At 37.4% G+C, this 13,834-nt stretch overlaps 3 protein-coding genes across 4 annotated transcripts; all 3 read left to right on the top strand.

Moving 5' to 3' along the window:
• Positions 1 to 310: 310 nt before the first annotated feature.
• On the top strand, positions 311 to 1,769 carry LOC139567944 (interferon a3-like). Its single transcript, XM_071389574.1, has 5 exons — positions 311 to 460; positions 620 to 691; positions 1,175 to 1,327; positions 1,467 to 1,565; positions 1,683 to 1,769. Exons 1-5 carry the CDS (start codon positions 311 to 313, stop codon positions 1,767 to 1,769), a joined length of 561 nt encoding a protein of 186 aa, XP_071245675.1.
• Positions 1,770 to 5,207: 3,438 nt separating this feature from the next.
• LOC139567931 (interferon a3-like) lies at positions 5,208 to 9,422 on the top strand. Of its 2 annotated transcripts, XM_071389562.1 has the most exons (6): positions 5,208 to 5,584; positions 5,758 to 5,845; positions 6,140 to 6,214; positions 6,345 to 6,494; positions 8,525 to 8,602; positions 8,936 to 9,421. In XM_071389562.1, exons 2-6 carry the CDS (start codon positions 5,759 to 5,761, stop codon positions 9,023 to 9,025), a joined length of 480 nt encoding a protein of 159 aa, XP_071245663.1. In that variant the 5' UTR covers positions 5,208 to 5,584; position 5,758; the 3' UTR covers positions 9,026 to 9,421. The 2 variants fall into 2 exon arrangements, with proteins under 2 accessions (XP_071245663.1, XP_071245654.1); XM_071389553.1 differs by lacking the exon at positions 5,208 to 5,584 and having other exon boundaries at positions 5,696 to 5,845; positions 8,936 to 9,422.
• Positions 9,423 to 12,383: 2,961 nt separating this feature from the next.
• LOC139567925 (interferon a3-like) lies at positions 12,384 to 13,834 on the top strand. Its single transcript, XM_071389539.1, has 5 exons — positions 12,384 to 12,533; positions 12,693 to 12,764; positions 13,245 to 13,397; positions 13,532 to 13,630; positions 13,748 to 13,834. Exons 1-5 carry the CDS (start codon positions 12,384 to 12,386, stop codon positions 13,832 to 13,834), a joined length of 561 nt encoding a protein of 186 aa, XP_071245640.1.

The following is a 13,834-nucleotide window of genomic DNA, read 5'->3' as shown; positions in this document are numbered from 1 at the left end:
TGCACCTGTCCTTTCCGTGCATTTTCTCCAGACGTAAAACAACACTCAGGTATGAAAGTGTAAGGGAACTTCCACCTTTCACTTTTGGAATACCTTGCAGACTCTTAGTATAAAGGATCGACACAGGTTGGAGCATGGCAGAACTCTGGAATTCGACAAATTGATCGATCAGGAAGAACACTTTATCTCTTTATCCGTTGCGGAAAGCTTACTTTTGTCGGAATTATAATTATACGAAGTAGGCTATCTTTCGGAAGGGCATCAACGTTGATTGCGGACAGCCCGAGAACTACAGCAGACCTACGCTAAAATGGGTTCAATCAGCTTTTGGATGTGCTTGGTCATGACGATTTGCACCTGGAATAAAACCATCGGATGCACGTGGATGAAGACACTTCCTCGGTCTCCGAGCATGTTCCAAGTGTTCAGCAACAACACCATAACGATGCTTCAGAAAATGGTAGGATATTGGGAAATGTTTATTCACTTGTTCCTGGTCATTGAGCTCTTGTCATATTTTCAACATTTCATGAGCTGCTATGTTTCATTTAAATTACCTGACTCCTTTTTGTAAAGTAATAATCATTCAATATTTTGTTTATATTTTTTGGCATCTCAGGGTCATGAAGTCTCTCGAGAACCTCAGATCCCTTTCCCTGACAAACAATACAGACAAGTCAACAATTTCAAGGTAAGAAATATGCATAAAAAAGTTTTGTTCTATCCATAACCTTTTTTCTAAGAGTGGATTAAACACTGAATACGGAAAGTATTCAGACCCCTTCACCTTTTCCAAATTTTGTTACGTTACAGACCATTTCTAAAATTGATTACAAATAAATAAAAAATGATCATCAATCTACACACAAAATCCCATAATGATAAAGCAAAAACTGTTTTTTTTGTTTTGAATAAATTAGCAAAAATGTCTGAAAACATGTTTTGGCTTGGTCATTATGGGTTATTGTGTTTAGATTGATGCAACAAATCATATTTATTCTATTTTAAAATAAGGCTGAAACGTAACAAAATGTGCAGATAGTGAAGGGTTCTGAACACTTTCCGAATGCATTGTATATAATTAGGTTATAACGAATATACAATTTGCTATAGATTTCTGATATTTTCCCTCAATTTATAAGGCATATATTAATACAAATCACTCTTCTTCTAGGCTGACGAACAGATGGCCTTCATTTCGCATACTCTGAACGCTATAAAGAAATTGTACAGCAGTGGTAAATATGAGTCCACCGCCTGGGACCAGAAAGGAGTTGACAAGTTTATGAATGACCTCTATCGCCAGACCTCGGAGCTGGACCAATGCGTATGTCATTTGTGATTTTCGCCCTTAACATTAATGCAAAAAGGAAAACATTATACTATCCTACTAGATTATAATATAAGTGGATACATGTTAATCAAATCATAATATTAAATTAATCATTTGTATTTTGTTCTAACAGGTAAAGGCTATGAAAACTAGACAATCAAAATCTGTCAAAAGAGTGAACAAAAAGATGAGCCTTCACTTCAAGTTCCTGAAGAATTACTTGAAACACGAGGTAGGTTGATCCATTTGTCTTACAAAGAGAGTACATTTACCAAATCTGGATGTATTTATGTGATGATACAACATGTGTCTATTCTCAAATCTTGACAAGTGTATTTCATTTATGCAGGATTACAGCGCAAGCGGCTGGGAAGACATAAGGACAGTGGTGCTGGCACACCTACAAAGACTAGACACAACATTAAGTAGCCAATGAGCGTTATGTGTGTGTTGTGTAGATATTATTTATTTATATATCTATTTATCTATTCATATATCTAACTATTTATTTACATGTTTACTTATTTGTTTTTTTTAACGTATTTATTTATTGGGTAGTAATGTATTCACAACTCTGTGGAGTAAATTATTTTTTATACTGAATAATTCTGTGATTGACTTAGGCTATACATAGCCTAATGTATCAATGCTTCCGTGCATTTTCTTTTGTATTCATGAAGGCCATTGCATACTGTATTTATTATTGCAACCTGATAGGAAATGTTTGTTATTGTAATAATGAAATATATTTTAATTAAATAAATGTGTCCTCTACAGCTGTAATCTTTTTTACTCAAATAAATTGTAATTTATGGCATAGACACATTTAGCAGATGTTTTAACGGGTGTAGCGATATGCTTGTATTTCTAGCTCTACCACTGCAGTAATATCTGACAATACACAACAATACACACAAATCTAAAAGTAAATTAATGGACATAAGAAACATAGAAATATGTCGGAGTCCGGAGTATATATATACAGTACCAGTCAAAAGTTTGGACACACCTCAGGGTTTCTTTTTAAATGTTTACTATTTTCTACATTGTAGAATGATAGTGAAGACATCAACACTATGAAATAGCACATATGGAATCATGTAGTAACCAAAAAAGTGTTAAACAAATGAAAATATATGTTATATTTGAGATTCTTCAAAGTATCCACCTAGCTTTGATGTCAGCTTTGCACACGCTTGGCATTCTCTGAACCAGCTTCATGAGGTAGTCACCTGGAATGCATTTAAATTAACAGGTGTGCCTTGTTAAAAGTTCATTTGTGGAATTTCTTTCCTTCTTAATGCATTTTAGCCAATCCGTTGTGTTGTGACAAGGTAGGGGTGGTATACTGAAGATAGCGCTATTTGCTAAAATACCAAGTCCATATTTTTGTCAGGAACAGCTCAAATAAGCAAAGAGAAATGACAGTCCATCATTACTTTAAGACATGAATGTCAGTCAATGCGGGAAATTTCTAGAACTTTGAATGTTTCTTCAAGTGCAGTTGCAAAAACCATCAAGTGCCATGATGAAACTGGCTCTCGTGAGGACAGCCACAGGAAAGGAAGACCCAGAGTTACATCTGCTGCAGAGGAGAAGTTCATTAGAGATACCAGCTTCAGAAACTGCAGCCCAAATAAATGCTTCACAGAGTTCAAGTAACAGACACATCTCAACATCAAGTGTTCAGGGGAGACTGCCTGAATCAGGCCTTCATTTCTTCCTGCAAAGAAAACACTACTTGTGTGTGTGTGTGTGTGTGTTGGGATGTATTTACATTATGGACAGTATGTGGATAGAATTATAAATTTTTATGAATTTGCAAACATTTCTGAAAACCTTGCTTTTGCTTTGTCATTATGAGGTATGTGTCAAGATTGAAGAAGATTATTTAAAAAATCAATTTTAGAATACGCTATAACCTAACAAAATGTGAAAAAAGTCAATGGGTCTGAACATTTTCCGAATGCACTGTACCTCAGTTGAATGCACTGTAAGTCGCTGTGAATAAAAGTGTCTGCTGAATGACCAAAATGTCATGACCAGACCAAATCTGAACTAATCATACTCATTTAGGCTATGTTTCACAACTTTGAACAGCACAGTATGGTATGGCACAGTTCAATACAATAGAGCACAGCAGAGTACAATAAAGTATAGGGTAGTACAGTACAGCAGATATTAATTCAGTACAGTATAGTTTAATTCAGTAGAGTACAGTACAGCTTAGTAAATTAGTGTAAAGAAAGCTACACTCTACTGTGCTGTACTCTACTGTACGTTACTTTCCTTTACTTTACTGTGGGGTACACTGTACTGTAATGAAGTGTACTCTACTGAACTCTTCTGTATTGTACTATACTGTACACTCCACTGTAATGAACTGTACTGTTCTGTACACTCCACTGTAATGAATTGTACTCTGCTGTTCTCTACTGTACTGTTCTGTCCAAGTTTATCCATGGACAATGAAATTTACATTCAAACCAAAACTCTGACCAAATAAAGAAGGCAGTCCAGACAGCACCGTGCTTAGTGGGTAGGCACGATGTATCCTGTATACATTGGGATGATGTAGATTAGACACTGTTTGCTCATTGACGTCTTACACATTCTAAATTCTACAGTTCTACATCGTTGATATGTCGGCTCGACATCAACATTCTATCATGATGTCTTGGCGACGTCTTCCCAATATGCAAACGCTCTCCAAACTACGTATTCCCAATTCGATAGGTCGGCCAAAGGTGTCTATGATTACTGGGGAGAAGACTCAGGTGAAACTGATGACATCACACAACTTGTGTATAACAGCTTGGAAAACCCCAAAATGCGTCCACAACAGGCGTGTCATGCGACATAAGAAGACGTTTCAGCACAATTGACAGGTATCACTACTAGCGCTAAAAAGCATGAAGACGTCAGCCACTTCATCAGTTTGGACATCGCCACAAGGCAAAGATTCTATCAGTGGTTCTGTGTCGTGGCCGCAGCCCTGTTGCTACTGTTATTGCCATGCTTACTAGTTTTCCAATTCCCCAAACCCCTAAACTTAAATTTGTAAAACTATAGGCAATACATTTATGACATATGTGATGGGAAATATAGCTCTCTGACTCTTTGGTATCACGTTTCTAGTGTCACGAGTATGATTTCTCATGGCTGGTCCTATTAAGGCTGTATCGAATAGGCCCGTATTTATAAAGCATCTCCGAGAGTTGGAGTGAATAAATGCAGCAGAATAATTAGGCTACATCTGACATTTTTGCCTACAACATGACATTTCAATATGAAACCAACTATGACATCTTATCAAGACCCTGATGGAACAGGTGTGTTTGTACTGGGTTGGAACAAAATCCTGCACCTCCTCCTGCTGGTCTCCAGGACCGTGCAGACAGTTTTGGTGACCACTTCCCTACAGTATATGATTTTTACAGTTGTACAGGCCTTGTACATTATGAATTAATCCCAATATTATATAGAAAAGGGGGAGAAATGAACAAATGCCAAGATTTGACCTTGTGTAGTCAAAAACGTGCACAACACTATGACACACACACACACACACACACACACAGAGAGACAACAGTAGAATAGCCCTGCCAAATCTATTGACTCTGTAGGGAAAATATCCCTGATATCGTAGCCTATACCAAGGAACTATTGTCACATATTATTTTTCATTTCCCCGTGTAATTCAAACGACAAATAGAAAGTTCCAACAAATCATGTTGTCGTTGCTTGTCAACGTTGCATCACCAGCAGACAACAGTAGGGTGAAAGTTGGTTACGTCAATGTGAAAATGAAAGTTGAGAGATATGGGTATTGACGCTGACGTCTCCCATTCACTTTTCAGTTGTAGCGCAACAGCAGAAGGCGACGGAACAATTGTTCGGACTAATTTTGAAGAAACCCACTAAATGAATGTCTTATATGGCTACTTTTCTTAGGAAGTGTGGGTTTTATTTCGACTTCGACGATTTTGTTATCAGACTTTTTTTTATCGGTTCACGCGAAGTTATTAGCAGTTGAAAGCAAATCTCGCGAATAGCCTATTCTCGCTACAGTAATAGCCTAGCCGATATCTAAATGGAATAATCTTATCTTGTGGTTCAACTAAAGTTTAAAGCCGGATTCAAGGAGAATGTCTATGGATTTACTTGGATTTGTTCGTCAAGGAGACGGAGCAGGCATGGAATTTCTATTGCTGCATGTGCTCGTCTGGAAAATGAAAGTTCCCGCCTCCGGTAGGTTGATCAGGGGAAATTCTCTATACAGCTTTCCCTTTCCCAATTCCACATAAAACTACTTAACACAGCAGAGATGTTCAAACTCATCTGGAAAACTAATAGCGAAACGAACTGCTATTTACAATGTATACAATGCAGAGTTGGACGTGTATTTTTCTTATTATTTGCAGTATGCAGAGCGTGTGTCATTGCTGTGACTGGATCCGACACCACTACGGTCACTTGAGCGCAGAATACCTTTCCCTGCTGGACCAGATGGTGAGTTATCAGCACACTGTAAGAGGAGACTGAATGCATGTATTAAGGACAGCAAAACAACCAACCAAGTAAAGTAGTCATATGTTTCATGTTTAGCATCTGTGTTAGAAAACTGTTAGACTATATTTGAATGTACATACTAAAAGGGCGCTAAGGCTATAATGACAGAGATCAAGAGACGCTATCTACATTAGGTCTACTGTACTTGCAGTATAAGCCATACTTTATGTCTGTCTTGATTGGTCTTGAAGTATTTGACACGTGACTTAACATACTATATTGATTGTTTTCCAGGGAGGAGATATCACAAAGCAGGATGCCCCAGTCTTTTTCCCAACATCACTTTACAGACACATAGATGATGCTGAGGTAAAGACTAGAAATGTGACTTATCATGTTCTGATATGCTTTGGTATGGCGGTCTTGACCCAATGTTATATTGATGCCATAACGAAAGCCTGTGCTATTTCTAATCTTCTTTTTCTATCTTCCTGTGTAGTTTGAGGACAAAGTCAGATTCCTGAAAGAGACCATCTATCAAATCACAAAACTGTTTGATGGGAATATGAAATCTGTCACCTGGAACAAGAAAAACCTGGACGATTTCCTCAACATTCTAGAACGCCAATTGGAGAACCTTAATTCCTGTGTAAGTAACAGGTCTATTTAAAGTATAATCCCTGTTTAGGTCAGGGCTCTCCAACCCCGTTCATGGAGAGAACCCCAGTTGTAACTAACCTGATTCAGTTTATCAACCAGCTAATTAATCAGGTGTGGTAGATTAGGGTTGGAGTGAAAACCTACAGGAAGGTAGTTCTCCAGGAACATTGTTGGAGAGCCCTGGTTTAGGTGTATCCTACTAACTCTACAAGTGGAGAAATCTACGTTTAAAGTACATATAAATTATTCAACCCCTTGACTTTTTCCACATTTTGTTACGTGACAGCCTTTTTCTATAATTGATTAAATTCATTCCCCCCCCCCATCAATCTACACACAATACCCCATAATCACAAAGCAAAACCGTGTTTTAGACATTTTTGCAAATGAATTAACATAAAAAAACAGAAATATCACATTTACATAAGTATTCAGACCCTTTACTCAGTACTTTGTTGAAGCACCTTTGGCAGTGATTACAGCCTTGAGTCTTCTTGGGTATCATGCTACAACATTGGCACATCTGTATTTGGGGAGTTTCTGCCATTCTTCTCTGCAGATCCTCTCAAGATCTGTCATGTTGGATAGGGAGCGTCGCTGCACAGCTATTTTCAGGTCTCTCCAGTGATGTTCGATCAGGTCAAGTCCGGGCTCTGGCTGGGCCACTCAAGGACATTCAGAGACTTGTCCCGAAGCCACTCTTGCGTTGTCTTGGCTGTATGCTTAGGGTCGTTGTCCTGTTGGAAGGTGAACCTTCACCCCAGTCTGAGGTCCTGAGCACTCTGGAGCAGGTTTTAATGAAGGATGTCTCTGTACTTTGCTCTGTTCATCTTTCCCTCGATCCTGACTAGTCTCCCAGTCCCTGCCAATGAAAAACATCCCCACAGCATGATGCTGCCACCACCATGCTTAACCGTAGGGATGGTGCAAGGTTTCCTACAGATGTGATGCTTTGCATTCAGGCCACTTGTTTCTCATGGTCTAAGACTCCTTAGGTGCCTTTTGGCAAACTCCAAGCGGGCTGCATTGTGCCTTTTACTGAGGAGTGACTTCCGTCTGGCCACTTTACCATAAAGGCCTGATCAGTGGAGTACTGCAGAGATGGTTGTCTTTCTGGAAGGCTCTCCCATCCCCAAAGAGGAAATCTGGAGCTCTGTCAGAGTGACCATCGGGTTCTTGGTCACCTCCCTGACCATGGCCTTTCTACCCCGATTGTTCACTTTGGCCAGGCGGCCAGCTCTAGTAAGAGTCTTGGTGGTTACAAAGTACCCTTTCCCAGATCTGTATCTCGACACAATCTTGTCTCGGAGCTCTACGGACGATTTCCTCAACTTCATGGCCTGGTTTTTGCTCTGACATGTACTGTCAACTTGGTGGTTACAAAGTACCCTTTCCCAGTTCTGTATCTCGACACAATCTTGTCTCGGAGCTCTACGGACGATTTCCTCAACTTCATGGCCTGGTTTTTGCTCTGACATGCACTGTCAACTGATCAATGGAAACAGGATGCACCTGAGCTGAATTTTGAGTCTCATAGCAAAGGGTCTGAATTCATTGGTAAATAAGGTATTTCTGTTTTTGCGTTGTCATTATTGGGTATTGTGTGTAGATTGATGAGGATTTTTTTTCTTTAATCGATTTTATAATAAAGCTGTAACTTAACAAAATTTGGAAAAAGGGAAGGGGTCTGAATACTTTCCGAACGCACTGTATATGGGTTATTACAGATTTTGAGCCAGTTTGCAACTTCACATAAATAATACTGCAGTAATGAGAAATGTAAATGATTGTGGATTATAAATAATGGACATTATTTGTATGCTTTGATGCATTTTTCATTATGGCAAATCAAGTTTGATATTTTAAAGTGGAAATTACAATCTTTAGAATCCTTTTAGAACATTGAATACACATTAAGTTTCCATTTCCTGCCGTGCAGGAAATACTCAGAAAAAAAGAGATAAAATAAAGATCCTACATCTGTATGACGCTAATGTTTTGTTTAATTTTGTCCAACAGGTATCACCTGCCATGAAACCTGAGAGGAGACTAAAACGGTACTTCAAGAAGTTGAATAAGAAGGTTCTGAGAAAAATGGTGAGTTTGGTTTCGTATGGAAACGTGTTTAATACATGTAATCAAATGAATATTAACTAGGCTAGGCTAAACAGGGGCAGTGTTCATTTAAAAAAAGTGGGTTCGGGGCCATATGTATCAAGCATCTCAGAGAAGTGCTGATCTAGTATCAGGTCTCCTCTGTCCTTATTTATAGTGATCCAAAAGACAAAACTGATCCTAAATCAGCACTAATACTCTGAGAAGCTTAATACATACGGCACCAGGTCTTTATTTGTTGTTCAAGACATTATGATCGTTATTTTGCCAAGAAAGTTCACCCAACTAATATTTCAAATGTTCTGTGTTTTTCAGAACTACAGTGCACAGGCGTGGGAGCTCATCAGGAAAGAGACAAAACGTCATCTGCAAAGATTGGATATCCTTGCAGCACAGATGTACTGATCATCCAGACTCATCTCAGAAGCTACGCCCTTACCAGTTTATAAAACATGAATACAATCATGTGGGGCCCTGTCAGTCTATTTATTATATTTAAATCCATAAATTATTGTTTTTTATTTTTATAATTTATATTTTGTATTTCCCTTTTGTACCTTTGTTGAACTGTACTGTATTGCCGGTCTACTTGAAAAACCGGTGAAAAATAATATTGAAAATGTGAATAAAAACGTATTTTGTATAAATTAAATCGATAAATTATTGTTTTTTATTTGTATAATTTATTATTTATATTTTGTATTTCCCTTTTGTACCTTTGTTGAACTGAACTGTATTGCCGGTCTACTTGAAAAACCGGTGAAAAATAATATTGAAAATGTGAATAAAAATGTATTTTGTATAAATTGTCCAAATTTCGTTCTTGACTGAAACCAATGAGAGTGGATTTATAATATCTTATCTAACCATCAGAGGGGACTCACATTAAACTTGTTGCTGCTCAGTCACATGATAATATCTACTTTAAGTTTATGTATGCTTGTAGTTTTGTTTCTTTGTGTACTTTCTTTTGAATGTGTTTTTGTACTTTGTGAGGGTTGCTGTTCTTTTAGTTTTTCCTGTTTGTTTTTATGTGGTAATCACACTGGGGCAGTGGGCTGAAGGAGGTGGGGAGATCTGGGTGAGGAGTAGAGGATACTCTGGGGGACCAGGAACTTTTAGCTCCCATATTGTGGGATGTTTATTTATAAAGTCTGTCCAATGTATTAGACACCTGTATGTCTTACTATGATTGGAGGAGAAATAAGAAAAAAAACATGGAAGACAATATGGAAAAAGAGGCAAAAAACAAGCAATACTTTTAATGGATAATAGTTTAGTCCCCTGAACGAGGCAGGGTGCTGGTGGGCAAAAAATAAAAACAAATTATTTATATAGCTCAGTCATATATATAGAACTTTTTAAGTGGCATCATGGGGATCCTCCTAATAATTCTGGCTGTAGCATGCATACTGTGATATCACAAGTTATTTATTCTAGTTGAAAATTGATTATTGGAGCTTGATTCATTCATATATTTAGTTGTTTTATTGAGGTATGGTGTTTTTTTGTGTGTGGTATAGGAGAGGAGACCAAGAAGCTGTATCCCAGAGGCAGAAATGATAATGGTCCAACGTCCAACGCTTTCAATAGAGGTGATGCTCAGGAGATCATGAGTGTCTACAATTTCTGTGTTAGTCTAGTTCAATTTCATGGTTACACGGGGTGTTATTCTGATTACAGGAGGGGGAAAAGGTTTGGGCACTGAGACTTGCGTTTCAACTAGCCAGCGAGCTCTTCCAAAAAAACCTAACTCTTGTGAAATGGAATTCCATCAAACTCAGGGATCTCCAAGACCTTCTTGCTCGACAAAATATGACCTATTCGGAATGTGTACGTTCTTGGTTATTTAACTCTAACTTGTTACACATTTAGTATTGTTTATATTATTAATGTGAATGTAATCACATGGATATGTATATTAATGTTGTTTGTTGTTTACTACTTCAGGTCAGAGACATGCGTCTGCGTCAAAACCTTCCAACTGGTGATATGGTTAAGAACTACTTCAAACAGCTGGACGACTTTCTTTCACGTGAGGTAAAGCATCTCATAGGTTGCATTTAATTGAGAGGGGTGGAGTGGGCCTAGTCTATTCCTATGGTGTATAATGTAGTATTTTCACCTAAAACATATTTGTTTGTCGTTTTTCATTTCAGCGTTTCAGCTTGTGCTCATGGGAGGTCGTGAGAGCTGAAATGGGGAGCATCATTTCACAAGAAATCAAAAATGCAAAGAAAACACGTGTGAGAGTAGCATTACTTTTAGTTCATTTTTGCAAAACGTGTAATTTTGTTGAATAAACGAAATGTGCCACAGAAAGCTTTATTTATATGTTTATGTTATTTCTCCGTGTTGCAAATAATTTCCATGTAGGTTATAGTATTTAAATAAAGATACATACACGCCTTATATTGGTTAAAATTGTGCTATTAATTTTGTAAAATTCTGTGGTGTGATGCAACCTTGAAATACAACGACTTTTTCGTTTAAATGTTATCCTAAATGAGAAATGATTCCTACTAACAATTGCATATCAACATCATCTTCAATGAAAAACAATAAACTCCTTTACAATACTCTGAATTCCAGCCATACTTTCCCGCCCTTTAAGACATCATCATATCACTGTAAAACAATGTTGATTCAGATAGTTATTAATTATATCAAGTACACATTTACTGGATATCATGCAACATAATTATATCTCCACATTCTGAATGTTAGTTCAATGGAGAATAGCAATCGCTAACCATGCTGTTACTCTTCAGTCTCTATAGTGGAAAGATAATAGATGCAGAGGTAACATCAACTCACATATCTGGATAAAAGTTCAATAAAAGTCCAATAAAAACACACGAATATGGAATACTTTGACAAATGATCTACGTGATAGACTTATATTTTCCTCACAAGTGCCTGTAGGCCCAGATTCAAAACCATCCGAAATATAGGCTCCAATTTAAGCACTAATGTCAAAGTAAGCAGTAATACCAAGGTCTATACTGCCTGTGCGCTGCATAGGCTTCCAGTGTCTTATTCTGAAAACCGGGAGCTTAGGAGCGGGTCAACCAAAATAATTCAGACCACAACCTGTTTCTAAAACGAAATAAAGTCATGTTGAGTGTGTAATTGATTGAACCTATACAACGTTGATCTGTATCTTTAAATAGGCAGTTGAGATCCGGAAACCACAATTACCCTTTAAGCAGGTGATTACAAGGTAGTTGGATACCATAGTTTCTGTGCGCAAATGAAAAGGTGTTGCGTTTTCAGACATTAAATGCTGTTCTTCTCGAAGTGAAAGGCCAAACTCAATCTTGTTCTATATGGTGATATTTATTTAGGCCATAGTCTGACTAAAATGTATTCACATGTTTATTTCTTCTATAAAAAAAATCCTGTTTGAAAGGACAATATTTCATGATAAAATAGCAAATAAATCAATTATTCGAGAGATGCACCTGTCCTTTCCGTGCATTTTCGCCAGACGTATAACAACACTCAGGTATGAAAGTGTAAGGGAACTTCCACCTTTCACTTTTGGAATACCTTAAAGACTCTTAGTATAAAGGATCGACACAGGTTGGAGCATGACAGAACTCGGGTTTTCGATAAATAGATCGATCAGGAAGAACACTTTATCTCTTTATCCTTTGCGGACAACTTTGTTTTGTCGAAATTACACGAAGTAGGCTATCTTTTTGAAGGGCATCAAGATTGATTGTGGACAGACCGAGAACTACAGCAGACCTACGCTAAAATGGGTTCAATCAGCTTTTGGATGTGCTTGGTCATGACGATTTGCACCTGGAATAAAACCATCGGATGCACGTGGATGAAGACACTTCCTCGGTCTCCGAGCATGTTCCAAGTGTTCAGCAACAACACCATAACGATGCTTCAGAAAATGGTAGGATATAGGGAAATGTTTATTCACTTGTTCCTGGTCATTGAGCTCTTGTCATCTTTTCAACATTTCATGAGCTGCTATGTTTCATTTAAATTACCCGACTCCTTTTTGTTAAGTAATAATAATTCAATATTTTGTTTATATTTTTTGGCAACTCAGGGTCATGAAGTCTCTCGAGAACCTCAGATCACTTTCCCTGACAAACAATACAGACAAGTCAATAATTTCAAGGTAAGAAATATGCATAAAAAATGTTTTGTTCTATCCATAACCTTTTTTCTACGAGTGGATTAAACACTGAATTCGGAAAGTATTCAGACCCTATCACCTTTTCCAAATTTTGTTACGTTACAGACCATTTCTAAAATTGATTACCAATAAATACAAAACCATCAATAATCTACACACAATACCCCGTAATGATAAAACAAAAACAGTTTTTTGTTTTGAATAAATTAGCAAAAATGTCTAAAAACATGTTTTGACTTGGTCATTATGGGTTATTGTGTGTAGATTGATGAAACAAATAATATTTCATCCATTTAAAATAAGGCTGAAACGTAACAAAATGTGTAGAGAGTGAGGGTTCTGAATACCTTCCGAATGCACTGTATATAATTAGGTTATAACGAATAAGCAATATGCTATCATTTTCTGATATTTGCCCCCAATTCATAAGGCATATACTAACACAATTCACTCTGCTTCTAGGCTGACGAACAGATGGTCTTCATTTCGCAAACTCTGAACGCTATAAAGAAATTGTACAACAGTGGTAAATATGAGTCCACCGCCTGGGACCAGAAAGGAGTTGACAAGTTTATGAATGACCTCTATCGCCAGACCTCGGAGCTGGACCAATGCGTATGTCATTTGTGATTTTCGCCCTTAACATTAATGCAAAAAGGAAAACATTATACTATCCTACTAGATTATAATATAAGTGGATACATGTTAATCAAATCATAATAATCATGATTTGTATTTTGTTCAAACAGGTAAAGGCAATAAAAACTAGACAATCAAAATCTGTCAAAAGAGTGAACAAAAAGATGAGCCTTCACTTCAAGTTCCTGAAGAATTACTTGAAACACGAGGTAGGTTGATCCATTTGTCTTACAAAGAGAGTACATTCACCAAATCTGGATGTATTTGTGTGATGATACAACATGTGTCTACTCTCAAATCTTAACAAGTGTGTTTCATTTATGCAGGATTACAGCGCAAGCGGCTGGGAAGACATAAGGACAGTGGTGCTGGCACACCTACAAAGACTAGACACAACATTAAGTAGCCAATGA

This window comes from Salvelinus alpinus, chromosome 1 (assembly GCF_045679555.1).
Source record: "Salvelinus alpinus chromosome 1, SLU_Salpinus.1, whole genome shotgun sequence".
NCBI classification, from domain to species: Eukaryota; Metazoa; Chordata; class Actinopteri; order Salmoniformes; family Salmonidae; genus Salvelinus; species Salvelinus alpinus.
This window is presented reverse-complemented; position numbering and strand designations above follow the sequence as displayed.

Coding starts and splice junctions, on each gene's coding strand:
- LOC139567944 (XM_071389574.1), top strand. CDS start 311: ATGGGTTCAATCAGCTTTTGGATGTGCTTGGTCATGACGATTTGCACC. Junction 692..1,174: donor GACAAGTCAACAATTTCAAG/GTAAGAAATATG, acceptor CTCTTCTTCTAG/GCTGACGAACAGATGGCCTT. Junction 1,328..1,466: donor CCTCGGAGCTGGACCAATGC/GTATGTCATTTG, acceptor TTGTTCTAACAG/GTAAAGGCTATGAAAACTAG.
- LOC139567931 (XM_071389553.1), top strand. CDS start 5,711: ATGTATACAATGCAGAGTTGGACGTGTATTTTTCTTATTATTTGCAGT. Junction 6,495..8,524: donor TGGAGAACCTTAATTCCTGT/GTAAGTAACAGG, acceptor TTTGTCCAACAG/GTATCACCTGCCATGAAACC. Junction 8,603..8,935: donor AGAAGGTTCTGAGAAAAATG/GTGAGTTTGGTT, acceptor TGTGTTTTTCAG/AACTACAGTGCACAGGCGTG.
- LOC139567925 (XM_071389539.1), top strand. CDS start 12,384: ATGGGTTCAATCAGCTTTTGGATGTGCTTGGTCATGACGATTTGCACC. Junction 12,765..13,244: donor GACAAGTCAATAATTTCAAG/GTAAGAAATATG, acceptor CTCTGCTTCTAG/GCTGACGAACAGATGGTCTT. Junction 13,398..13,531: donor CCTCGGAGCTGGACCAATGC/GTATGTCATTTG, acceptor TTGTTCAAACAG/GTAAAGGCAATAAAAACTAG.